This window comes from Panulirus ornatus, chromosome 17 (genome assembly GCF_036320965.1).
Source record: "Panulirus ornatus isolate Po-2019 chromosome 17, ASM3632096v1, whole genome shotgun sequence".
In the NCBI taxonomy this organism is placed as follows: Eukaryota; Metazoa; Arthropoda; class Malacostraca; order Decapoda; family Palinuridae; genus Panulirus; species Panulirus ornatus.
Genome location: NC_092240.1, coordinates 23,236,324 through 23,249,986, shown reverse-complemented (window position 1 = coordinate 23,249,986; position 13,663 = coordinate 23,236,324). Strand labels below are relative to the sequence as shown.

Here is a 13,663-nt window from a genome sequence, read left to right as displayed (position 1 = left end):
CTCCCTTTCCACATCCAGGCCCCACAGATCTTTTCATGGTTTACCACAGACGCTTCACATGCCCTGGTTCAATCCATTGACAGCATGTCGACCCCAGTATACTACAGTGCTCCAATTCACTCTATTCCTTTCACGCCTTTCACCCTCCTGTATGTTCAGACCCCAATCACTCAAAATCTTTTTCACTCCATCCTTCCACCTCCAATTTGATCTCCTACTTCTCCTCGTTCCCTCCACCTCTGACACATATATCCTCTTTGTCAATCTTTCCTCACTCATTCTCTACATGTGACCAAACCATTTCAATACACCTTCTGCTCTCTCAACCACACTCTTTTTATTACCACACATCTGTCTTACCCTATTATTTGTTACTCAATCACACCACCTCACAAACCATCTCATTTCTAACACATCCACTTTCCTCTGCACAACCTTATGTATAGCCCATGTCTCACAACCATATAACATTGATGGAACCAGTTTTCCTTCAAACATACCCATTTTTGCTCTCCAATATAACGTTTTCACCTTCCACACATTCTTCAATGCTCCCAGAACCTTCACCCCCCTCCCCCACCCTGTGGCTCACTTCCGCTTCCATGGTTCCATCTGCTGCTAGATCCACTCCCAGATATCTAAAACACTTTCCTTCCTCCAGTTTTTCTCCATTCAAACTTACCTCCCAGTTTACTTGTCCCTCAACCCTACTGAATCTAATAACCTTGCTCTTATTCACATTTACTCTCAGCTTTCTTCTTTCTCACATTTTACCAAACTCAGTCACCAGCTTCTGCACTTTCTCGCTGGAATCAGCCACCAGTGTTGTATCATCTGCGAGCAACAACTGACTCACTTCCCAAGTCCTCTTATCCACAACAGACTGCATACTTGCCCCTCTCCCCAAAACTCTTGCATTCACCTCCTTGACAAAGCCATCTATAAACAAATCAAACAACCATGGAGACATCACGCACCCCTACTGCAAACTGACATTCACTGAGAACCAATCACTTTCCTCTTTGTGCTCATACACATGCTTTACATCCTCGATACAAACTTTTCACTGCTTCTAGCAACTTACGTCCAACACCATATACTCTTAATATCATCCACAAAGCATCTTTATCAACTCTATCATATGCCTTGCCCAGATCCATAAATGCTGCATACAAATCCATCTGTTTTTCTAAGTATTACTCACATACATTCTTCAAAGCAAACACCTGATCCACACATCATCTACCACATCTGAAACTACACTGCTCTTCCCCAGTCTGATGCTCTGTACATGCCTTCACCCTCTCAATTAATACCTCTCGTATAATTTCCCAGGAATACTCAACGAACTTATAGCTCTGTAATTTGAACACTCACCTTTATCCCTTTTGCTTTTGTACAGTGGCTCTATGCATGCATTCTGCCAATCCTCTGGCACTTCATCATGAACCATACATACATTGAATATCCTCACCAGCCAGTGAACAACACAGTCACCCCCTTTTTTGAGTAAGTCTACAGCAATACCATCCAGACCCACCGCCTTGCCGGCTTTCATCTTCCGCAAAGCTTTTACTACCTCTTCTCTGTTTACCAAATCATTTACTTTGTCACTGTTTCCCGCATTAGCGAGGTAGCACAAGGAAACAGACGAAAGAATGGCCCAACCCACCCACATACACATGTATATACATACACGTCCACACACATAAATATACATACTTATACATCTCAACGTATATATATATATAATATATATTTTTTTTTGCCGCTGTCTCCCGCGTTTGCGAGGTAGCGCAAGGAAACAGACGAAAGAAATGGCCCAACCCACCCCCATACACATGTATATACATACACATCCACACACGCAAATATACATACCTACACAGCTTTCCATGGTTCACCCCAGACGCTTCACATGCCCTGATTCAATCCACTGACAGCACGTCAACCCCGGTATACTACATCGATCCAATTCACTCTATTCCTTGCCCTCCTTTCACCCTCCTGCATGTTCAGGCCCCGATCACACAAAATCTTTTTCACTCCATCTTTCCACCTCCAATTTGGTCTCCCACTTCTCCTCGTTCCCTCCACCTCGAACACATATATATATATATATATATATATATATATATATATATATATATATATATATATATATATATTATCCCTGGGGATAGGGGATTAAGAATACTTCCCACGTATTCCCTGCGTGTCGTAGAAGGCGACTAAAAGGGGAGGGAGCGGGGGGCTGGAAATCCTCCCCTCTCGTTTTTTTTTTTTTTAATTTTCCAAAAGAAGGAACAGAGAATTGGGCCAGGTGAGGGTATTCCCTCAAAGGCCCAGTCCTCTGTTCTTAATGCTACCTCGCTAACGCGGGAAATGGCGAATAGTTTAAAAGAAAGAAATATATATATATATATAGACACACAGACATGTACATATATACACATGTACATAATTCATACTGTTTGCCTTGATTCATTCCCATCACCACCCCGCCACACATGAAATAACAACCCCCTCCCCCCGCATGTGCACGAGGTAGCACCAGGAAAAGACAACAAAGGCCACATTCATTCACACTCAGTCTCTAGCTGTCATGTAATAATGCACCGAAACCACAGCTCCCTTTCCACATCCAGGCCCCACAGATCTTTTCATGGTTTACCACAGACGCTTCACATGCCCTGGTTCAATCCATTGACAGCATGTCGACCCCAGTATACTACAGTGCTCCAATTCACTCTATTCCTTTCATGCCTTTCACCCTCCTGTATGTTCAGACCCCAATCACTCAAAATCTTTTTCACTCCATCCTTCCACCTCCAATTTGATCTCCTACTTCTCCTCGTTCCCTCCACCTCTGACACATATATCCTCTTTGTCAATCTTTCCTCACTCATTCTCTACATGTGACCAAACCATTTCAATACACCTTCTGCTCTCTCAACCACACTCTTTTTATTACCACACATCTGTCTTACCCTATTATTTGTTACTCAATCACACCACCTCACAAACCATCTCATTTCTAACACATCCACTTTCCTCTGCACAACCTTATGTATAGCCCATGTCTCACAACCATATAACATTGATGGAACCAGTTTTCCTTCAAACATACCCATTTTTGCTCTCCAAGATAACGTTTTCACCTTCCACACATTCTTCAATGCTCCCAGAACCTTCACCCCCCTCCCCCACCCTGTGGCTCACTTCCGCTTCCATGGTTCCATCTGCTGCTAGATCCACTCCCAGATATCTAAAACACTTTCCTTCCTCCAGTTTTTCTCCATTCAAACTTACCTCCCAGTTTACTTGTCCCTCAACCCTACTGAATCTAATAACCTTGCTCTTATTCACATTTACTCTCAGCTTTCTTCTTTCTCACATTTTACCAAACTCAGTCACCAGCTTCTGCAGTTTCTCGCTGGAATCAGCCACCAGTGTTGTATCATCTGCGAGCAACAACTGACTCACTTCCCAAGTCCTCTTATCCACAACAGACTGCATACTTGCCCCTCTCCCCAAAACTCTTGCATTCACCTCCTTGACAAAGCCATCTATAAACAAATCAAACAACCATGGAGACATCACGCACCCCTACTGCAAACTGACATTCACTGAGAACCAATCACTTTCCTCTTTGTGCTCATACACATGCTTTACATCCTCGATACAAACTTTTCACTGCTTCTAGCAACTTACGTCCAACACCATATACTCTTAATATCATCCACAAAGCATCTTTATCAACTCTATCATATGCCTTGCCCAGATCCATAAATGCTGCATACAAATCCATCTGTTTTTCTAAGTATTACTCACATACATTCTTCAAAGCAAACACCTGATCCACACATCATCTACCACATCTGAAACTACACTGCTCTTCCCCAGTCTGATGCTCTGTACATGCCTTCACCCTCTCAATTAATACCTCTCGTATAATTTCCCAGGAATACTCAACGAACTTATAGCTCTGTAATTTGAACACTCACCTTTATCCCTTTTGCTTTTGTACAGTGGCTCTATGCATGCATTCTGCCAATCCTCTGGCACTTCATCATGAACCATACATACATTGAATATCCTCACCAGCCAGTGAACAACACAGTCACCCCCTTTTTTGAGTAAGTCTACAGCAATACCATCCAGACCCACCGCCTTGCCGGCTTTCATCTTCCGCAAAGCTTTTACTACCTCTTCTCTGTTTACCAAATCATTCTCCCTGACCCTCTCACCTCGCACACCTCCTCGACCATAACACCCCATATCTGCCAGTCTATCATCAAACACATTCAACAAACCTTCAAAATACTCACTCTGTCTCCTTCTCACATCACCAGTACTTGTTATTACCTACCCGTTTGCCCTCTTCACCAATGTTCCCATTTGTTCTCTTGTCTTACACACTTTATTTACCTCCATCCAAAAACGTCTTTTTATTCTCCTAAAATTTAATGATACTCTCTCACCCCATTTCTCATTTGCCCTCTTTTTTCACCTCTTGCACCTTTCTCTTGACCTCCTGCCTCTTTCCCAGCTAAAATCGTCCAAATGCCTCTGTCTTCTCTTTCACTAACAATCTTACTTCTCCATCCCTCCACTCACTACCCTTTCTAATCTGCTCACCTCTCACCTTTCTCATGCCACAGGCATCTTTTGCGCAAGCCATCACTGCCTCCCTAAATATATCCCATTCCTCCCCCACTCCCCTTACGTCATTTGCTCTCACTTTTTTCCATTCTGCACTCAATCTCTCCTATTACTTCCTCACACACATCTCCTTTCCAAGCTCACTTACTGTCACCATTCTTTTCACCCTAACATTTTCTCTTCTTTTCTGAAAATCTCTACAAATCTTCACCTTCGCCTCTCAAGTTACTGATCAAACATCCCTCCAGTTGCCCCACTCAGCACCTTAACATCCAAAAGTCTCTCTTTCATGCGCCTATCAATTAACACATAATCCAGTAACGCTGTCTGGCCATCACTCCTACTTACATATGTATACTTATGTAGATCTCTTTTTAAACCAGCTATTCCCAATCACCAGTCCTTTTTCGGCATACAAATCTACAAGGTCTTCACCATTTCCATTTACAACACTGAACACCCCATGTACACCAATTATTCCATCAACTACCACATTACTCGCCTTTGCATTCAAATCGCCCATCACTATAACTCGGTGTCATGCATCAAAGCTGCTAACACACTCATTCAGCTGCTCCCAAAATGCTTGCCTCTCATGATCTTTCTTCTCATGACCAGGTGCATAGGCACCAATAATCATGCATCTCTCTCCATCCACTTTCAGTTTTACCCATATCAATCTAGAGTTTACTTTCTTACACTTTATCACATACTCCCACAACTCCTGTTTCAGGAGTAGTGCTACTCCTTCCTTTGCTCTTGTCCTCTCACCAACCCTGACTTTACTTGGAAGACGTTCCCAAACCACTCTTCCCCTTTACCCTTGAGCTTTGTTTTACTCCATGCCAAAACACCCAGGTTTCTTTCCTCAAACATTCTACTTATATCTCCTTTTTTCTCATCTTGGTTACATCCACACACATTTAGACACCCCAATCTGAGCCTTCGATGAGGATGAGCACTCCCCGCATGACTCCTTCTTCTGTTTCCCCTTTTAGAAAGTTAAAATAAATGGAGGGGAGGGTTCTGTCCTTCCACACATTCTTCAGTGCCTCCAGAACCTTCGCCCCTAACCCCACCCTGTGAGTCACTTCCACTTCCATGGTTCCATCCACTGCCAAATCCACTTCCAGATATCTAAAACACTTCACTTCCTCCTGTTTTTCTCCATTATGAATATCTACATGTGTATATGTGTATTTGTCTGTGTTTGTATATGTTTGTGTATACATTGAAATATATAGGTATGTATATGTGCATGTGTGGGCATGTATGTACTTGGGCTCCTAACCCACATTAGCGAGGTAGCCTTAAGAACAGAGGAGTGAGCCTAAGAGGGTATATCCTCACTTGGCCCACCTCTCCATTCCTTCTTTTGGAAAATTATAGTGGAAGGGGAGGATTTCCAGTATAGTATAGTGTAGTACAGTATAGCATAGTATAGTATAGTATAGTATAGTATGGAAAATTCCCTGAGTAGTTAGAGTGAAGTCATGAATTGGTCTAAGGTACTGTACTGTCAAAGGTGGTTATAATGTATGTGAGTGGATGAGCAGAGGAGAAAGGGCAGACCCAGAGAGCATATCAAGCCAATCAGGAAACAAACCATCAGATGTTACATAAGCTTGTGTTTTCCCATTAAGATGTCATTCTTTCAGAAGATGGTACTGAAATGTTAGAGGAAAAAAAAGTGCAAGGACTTTTTTTTTTTTTTCACATAATCACACCTCTTGTTCTCATGGATCTCTTAAGTTTCATCAAAATCATGCTGATTGAGTTTCAATGGCCTGCACTAATTTTCAGCTTTCATTGAATATGGGTACAATACCAGAGTACCATTTTTTTAGCAGTCATCAAACAGAAGATGATGTAGTTGCTTTTTACGTAAGACTTACTATTATACAACAAATGTGATTGCACAGCATTTTATATTGCTCAAGATTTGGTGGGATGACCTGCCGTATACATCAGTAAAGAAATAAATGTTTGTAGTCAAATTTTATTTTCTTATATTAAGCATAAGTTGTATTTGTCATATAAGATTGATTTCAGGGAAAATTGCATGTGAAAAATATAAAGACAGACATATTGTTGCAAACACTTGAGAATCTCAAAAGAAAAATGGCTCAGGATGTATTTATTCATTTAGTTTATTTGTGATTACCCCACAACCAATTTCTATGGAAATCATGACCTTGCCCAGGACGTCTTTTTAAGATCCTCAACATTCCAAGGTTGTACTACTTTCAGTAGCAGGGAAATGTAGGTGCCTTTGGAGTGATAAGCTCTTTGAGAAGACTGTACTCTCAGTACTCCCTCTTAAATGTTGACTTTTAATTCACAGTGCAATTTCTTGCAGGCAGAGGCCAGTAATACCTGATTCAGAACTAGTAGAGATATAAACAAGCTATTCAGGGAGGAGATGAGTCTGAGAAGAGAGGTATGTGTACAGTGTGAAATGATATTAAATAGGAATGAGAAAATGCTTGTATTAAAAGGTGAACTTGTAAGAAATGGAGAGAATATTTCATTGAGTTTATTCAAAATAATGATGAAAGAGATGTATTTATTGTTCTAGTGCAAATATAATAAGAAGAAAGAGGTAGAGGAAGATATTGCTAAGGAGGAAGTAAGAAGAGCAGCAAAGCTCTTAGAGAATGGAAAAGCTGGAGACACAGATGAGTGGTAATCAAGACGGTGAAGATGATATACTTTCTGAACTGAATATAGAAACTGTTTATGGCAGTATGGAAAATTGATCAAATACTAGAGGACTTGATAAGGGCAAAGAGCTTCTTACTGTATAAAGGGAAAGTGAATGTAAGAATTATAAAGGTATTCATCTCATTAGCATTAATTGTGTGAGAAAGATTTGTGAATCCCATATTAAAGAAGAGCAAGGTGAACTTTGGAAGGGAAGAGGTATTGAAAATAATATTTTTAAAATTAGTGGATAAATTTTAGAGAGAATGAGAACATTTATATAGCATTTATGGATTAAGAAAAGGGAAATGATAAGGTGAATAGGAAGGTACTTTTAAATGCTTTGACTTTCTGTAGTGTGGATGGAAGATAGCTGAATGTTGTTAAGAGCTTTCATGATGGAAGTAGTACATTTGTGAGAGTATGCAAGGGTATGAGTAAGAAGTGTGAAATAGGTGTGTGAATGCATCATTGTTGCGATATAACCATGATTTTTTTATGTTTTTGCGGATGGGTTGTTGCCTGAGTTGAGAACGCAGGATGATTGTAGTGCAGTTCTTAACCTCATGGAAACAGTTTAGGAGTTGCTGTAGATAATGTATGTAGATGAAAGTGTAGTTAGGTACATCAGAGGAAAAGTTATTAGACTCCACTTGCTTGTGGTTTCACCAAGGTGAAGAGTCACCTTTGGTGAGATGTATCGTTGTCAGTTAACGTAAAGGAGAACAATATCATCATCAAAGAACTTTTCAGACCATAAGAGTGTATCATATCCCTGCTGCTGATAGTAGCACAGCCTTGGAGATGCAAGAACCTTTTAAAAGAGGTCATGGGGTTATGTAATAGATAAGAGGAAAAGTTAGAGGGTATGGTGGGCCAGGTTGATGATGTGTTTGTAAGAAAAGTGTACTTAAAGTGAGTACTAATAAGATTAATAGGAGAGGAAGTCAGATAGTAAGACTTGTGTTCATGGTCAAGACATGGAAGTTGTAAATGCGTTGAGATAGATGGAAGTGAACTTTAGGTGGATGGTAGTGGAAAAGCGGAAGTTGAAATTAGTCATGGAAGAAAGAAAAATTGGAGATGCACTGAAAACCTTGGTGAATGAAAAAATTGAAACAGAGAATGTGCAAGAAGCTTGCACTGAAGAGAACACTGCTGGTGTATGAATGTGAAACCCAAGTGTATTGGTATGGAAAAGTAAAAGAAAGGTGCAGTAACAATGAATATGTTTTTTTGTAGTATAGTTTAATGAAGAATGAATAGAATAAGGAATGAAAATGTGAAGTTTTGTGTTTTGAATGTTTTTAAAGTCACATGGATGAATGTTTCACATGTTGGTATGGTCATATACAATGCATTGCAGTTAACAGGTTGGTCAGGTACCAATATTTTAGTGCAGTTGGATGATTAAGGGGGAGAGGTAGACTACAGAAGAGAATTATACAGTAGATGTAGTGAGAAATTTAATAGGGGTTTGGATGCTTTAGCTGAAGATGTTAGAGGAATGATTGGGGATTGAATCCAGTGGAAGTAATTTCTGTTTGAAAGTGGTTTGATTGGAGACCTTGATCTCAGTTGACATATCAAATAGACCTATAAATTGAAAATGTAGTGAGAAGTATGTTTTTATGTTTTACTTCATGTTTCACTGTAACTCACTGGACATGGATTAATGATGTAAAGATAAAAGGAGTGGAGTGAATGATGTTGCAGAGGCTGTGTTTACCTGATCCATCCAAGTGAATTGGGAACTGAGTAGTGATGATGGATGAATAGATCGAATTTAACCACATTTTTGCTTCCCATTCCAGTATGCTGCACATGTATAGATTAACAGAGGAAATATGCTCTGCAATTGAAAAATAACATGTATTTGAATTAAAAAGGGAGGAACAGTGAATTGAAACATGTAAACTGGAATCATTAGCATTAGGGTGAATAGGGTTGGAGGTTGAAAGAAGAATGTGTCTATATGTATAAGCAAAGAAAGAAGTAAGCTGATTGGACAGAAACCTGAGAGACACCATCGTTGATATATAGGATGAGGGAGAAGTCACTCCACCAATGGCTGTGATGATGGAATGATTAGGAAGAAAACTATGCCTTAGAGAACAGGGAAAAGCAGAAAAACCAAAGATAGGAAGTTTAGGAAACAACTCCCTATCATATGCTTTGGAGATGCTAAGGGCTGCAAAGAAAGATTCACCAAAATCCCTGAGTAAGGAGAACTAGAGGTGTGTCACATTGGAGAGAATATCATTAGTGGCCTCTTCACCTTGTAAACCATATTGGTGATCAGAAAGAAGTGATTAGATTCTAAGTGCATGAGGAAGTGTCAGTTAACATTGCTGTCTGTCATAAGATGCATTGTAGCTCACAGCTCTTCTCACCATGTGATATTTTAATGGTTATTGCTCTCATTTGATATCCCAATTGATGTTTCATTCCTCAAGTTATCCATAGATGTCACATCTCAGTCACTTATAGATCACCATGGGAGATTTGTGTACATTGGCTTTGTTTGCTGCCACATGTTTTTACCCTCCGTCATATGATACTTAGGGAGAGTGATGAAAAGGATAGCCTGTGTAATTTATAATTTTCAGCTAAAGTAAAAGTAAGAAGAGATATGTATTTGTAGAAGGCAGAATTAGAATTAGAATATTTCGTCGCATTTTTTGATAATAAAAACAATATAATTGTTAGAGGCAGATAGAAATAACACGAGCTTTTATGAGGTCGTTTCTTTACACTGACCTTCAGGGATTCCATTTTAGTCATATAAACTGTGTAATTGCAAACTCATGTAGCTGGAAATCATTCTACAGGAATTCCAGTATGTATAGTCACATAAACTGTGCAGTTAGTTGCAAACTTGTGTAGATGGTAATCATTCTATGCCTCACAATCGTAGGTAGTCATGGAGGAAGCATGTATGTCAATATCTTGTGATGTCTTACATAACCACCTCTCCTCTCTTACCTCAAAGAGAATACCAAGAAAGTGATGAAAATTGAGTAATTTTAGAATTTACTGTAGTGTTAGTGTTTATATTTTTGGTGATAAGATTATTTGTACATCTATTCCTGTAAATAAAAAAAGTTCTGTCAGTGTAACTGATATGCAAATAATATGTATGTGTAGTGTGGTTAGTGTACATATATATGCCTTGCCCACACTTAGTGAGAGGGTTACTTTCCTGAAAATCCTGTTGCAAAGCAATCCAGTTATATGAGTAAGTGAAATCCGTTATATGAGGGGGTGAAGTTCTGGTGAAAATATTTTCCATATGTAACTCTTAAGTATACAATATACACAGAACAACTTAGTGTAAGAACAGTATACCTTACTTTATCATCTCTTATTTTAGATATTTACCACTTTTGTTAGTATTGGACACAGATATGACTTCGCAGCAAATTATTTCTTCACACTGCAAATACAAATGTACACATTGTACATCCTGTGCAGTTTGCTGACTCTCTCTCAAGCAGGAAATGGTACCAGGGGCTTGTAAGATAGTACCTCCATGCAATGGCTGGCTGAAACCTAATACATAAGCAATGTCACAGCCAGCTAAGTGCTGCCACCCATGTAGTGACTCATTTTTGCTTTGTTTTGGCTGATATTTAGGTAATATGGACATTATGATGTCAGGATATGCTGTGTGTGGTATGTATTCTGATGCATGAATAAAGATATGTTTATGTAAAGTTTTTGACATTTGTTTATGAGTTGGCAATGCAGGGTGTTTAACATCCATTTTTATCCACGCGTATGATATTTTCATTAAATGTTAAGTATACTGATGCATGAATAAAGATGTGTAATGGTGATATATGATGTTTTTGACGGGTCTTCATGAATTAGCAACATGACACTTTATAGTGTCCCTATAGTTCTAGTTGATTACTTTTTTCATGCCCTTTACAATTTGTTTTTATTATGCATGTAAAGAGTAAGAAATCTGTTATGCTTAAGGATGTTTCTTTCATGCTGCAGGTGTCTTCCATGTATACTTTACTGTATTTTCATGTTTCTTCTCCCTCAGTCTCAGATGTTTATAGAAATATTAATGCTACATGGATGAGGAATGATGCAAGAGAAGAGCAAAAGGCTTTGATTGACAATATGGTAATGGACAAAAGATTGAGAAAGGCTGTGCTGGTGATTCTTTGAAGCCTCTGGCCATTTCATGGTTCTTGTGGGGATGAGGATCAGGGAGAAGTGGAGGTATGGTGTAAGGAAGAATGGAGAGGTAAAGTGTTGGCAAGCGAGAAGATGAATTGGGAAAAATGCAGGGAGGAGTCTGAAAGGAAGGTTACTGGAAGCTTAGATGGAAGTGCAGTGAATGAGGTGTTTAAAATGTTTAGAGAAATACTGTTAAAGGTTGTAGAATCAGTAGTTGTATACAAGGTAGTGAGATACAGGAATAAAAAGGGCAGTGCATGGTGGACAGAAGAGATTATAAATGCTCTAGAAGAGAAGAAAAAGGCATATGGTAGATTGCTCAATAGGAATGTGCCAGTGGAAGTTCAGGAAAGGAGGAGGGAAGAATACAAAAAATGTAAGCAGAATGTTAAGAAGCTGATAGAGGAAAGCAAAGGAGGAGTAGATGTAGATTTTAGAAGAAAGTTAAGTGAAAAGTTTTGGGAATAATAAGAAACTATATTGGAAGGAGGTGAAAAAGGAAAGACGTGGATACAAGAGTGGAAATGTTTATGTGAAAAGTAAAGAAGGGGAATTGCTGAATCAAAAGGAGGAAGGGAAAGGAAGATGGAAACTATTTTGAAGGACTGATGAATGGGGAGAAGGGGAGGCAGCAGTTGTTACATGCATGGGTATGGAGGATGGAATGAAAAGGATGCAAGTACAGGGGCCAGAATTAAAAAGGGAGGTAAGAAGGGCAATAATGATGTTGAAGGTAGGAAAGGCACCTGGAGTGGATGGGATTATGGCTGAAATGCTGAGGTATGGAGGACAAAGTGTGATATAGTGAATGCACCATATATGTAGTTTAGCATAGAAATAGAAGGTTGTGCTTGAGAATTTGTTGAAAGCTATTATCATTCCATTATTCAAAGGAAAAGTTGCTAAGGATGTATGTAGCGATTATAAGGAAATGTCTTTTAGATATACCAGGAGAAGTGTTTGTGAGATTGTACATTGACAGAGTGATGGAAATGACTGAATGCAGAGTAAAGTGAAGAGCAAGGGGGTTTTAGGAAAGGTAGGGGATGTGTGGATCAGATTTTTGTAGTAAAGATGAACGTGGGGAAGTATTTAGCAAAAGGTAAGAAGTTGTATGCTACTTTTATGGATCTGGAGAAAGCGTATGACAGAGTCGAGTGGAATGCTTTGCGGGATGTGTTAAGGATATATGGTGTAGGGGTACAGCTGTTGGATGGTGTAAAACCCTTCTATAAAGGAGTGAACGCATGAGTAAGAGTGGTTGGAGAGCTGAGTGAAAGTTTTGGAATATATGTAGGTGTGAGGCAGGGCTGTGTGATGTCACAATGGCTTTTTGATATACACACATGGATGGAGTGATAAGAGAGATGAAAGCAAAACTAGGGAAAAGGGGTGTGGAGATGGAGTGGTAGTGAGATATAGTGGCTAGTGGCAAGCCTGTTTGTGGATGAAACTGTGTTGTCTGCTGAGAGTGAAGAAAAGTTGCAGGAGGTTGTAAGTGTGTTTTATGATGTGTTTAGGCATAGGCAATTGAAAGTAAATGCAAGTAAAAGTAAATGAATGGTGTTTGAAAGGAAACAGTGAAATTGTAGATTTTGTTAAACCATAAAGAGTGAAAGAAGAAAGTGTACAAAATTGTGCTTTGGATATGGGGGGAAAACACTGGGAAAAGTGAGGGAATTTAAGTATCTGAGAGTTGTCTTGAATAAGTGCAGTGATATGGAGGAGAGATAAGGGAGAGAGCAGTACAGGGTAGAAGAGTCACTGGGTCCCTTCACAGAATAATGAAGTATGGAGGTGAAGAGAGGATTAAGGGAGAGCGTAGTTCTCCCAACCATGACCTATGTAGCTGAAGCATGGACTTGGAATGAGGCACAGGTCAAGAATCCAGGTTGTGGAAATGAGCTTTTTGAGAAGAGCATGTGGTGTGACTAGATGGAATGAAGAAAGAAATGAAAGGGTGTATGAGAGATGTGGTATGGCAGGTAATGCAAAGGGAGTGAATTGTGGAGTGGTAGAATGGGTGAAATTTAATACTTTGAGGTGATTTGGGCCTGTGGAAAGAATGCAAGACTAGGAGTTTGCAAGGAGAGTGTATGAT

The 13,663-nt window shown here is 39.5% G+C and overlaps 1 protein-coding gene across 2 annotated transcripts in view; it reads left to right on the top strand.

Moving 5' to 3' along the window:
* The window catches only part of MBD-like (methyl-CpG-binding domain protein 2), a 69,364-nt gene extending 58,155 nt beyond the window's left edge, over positions 1-11,209 (top strand). Inside the window, exons 6-7 of one of the 2 annotated variants that reach the window (XR_011713913.1) lie at positions 7,025-7,105; positions 7,244-11,209. Coding sequence is in view for 1 of the 2 variants with exons in the window: in XM_071672128.1 (XP_071528229.1) it covers positions 7,025-7,045 (21 nt within the window). In the remaining variant the exon portion in view is untranslated. Of the gene's footprint in view, positions 1-7,024 lie in introns of both variants that reach the window. The other variant, XM_071672128.1, reaches the window with a different exon arrangement.
* The last annotated feature ends 2,454 nt before the right edge of the window (positions 11,210-13,663 follow it).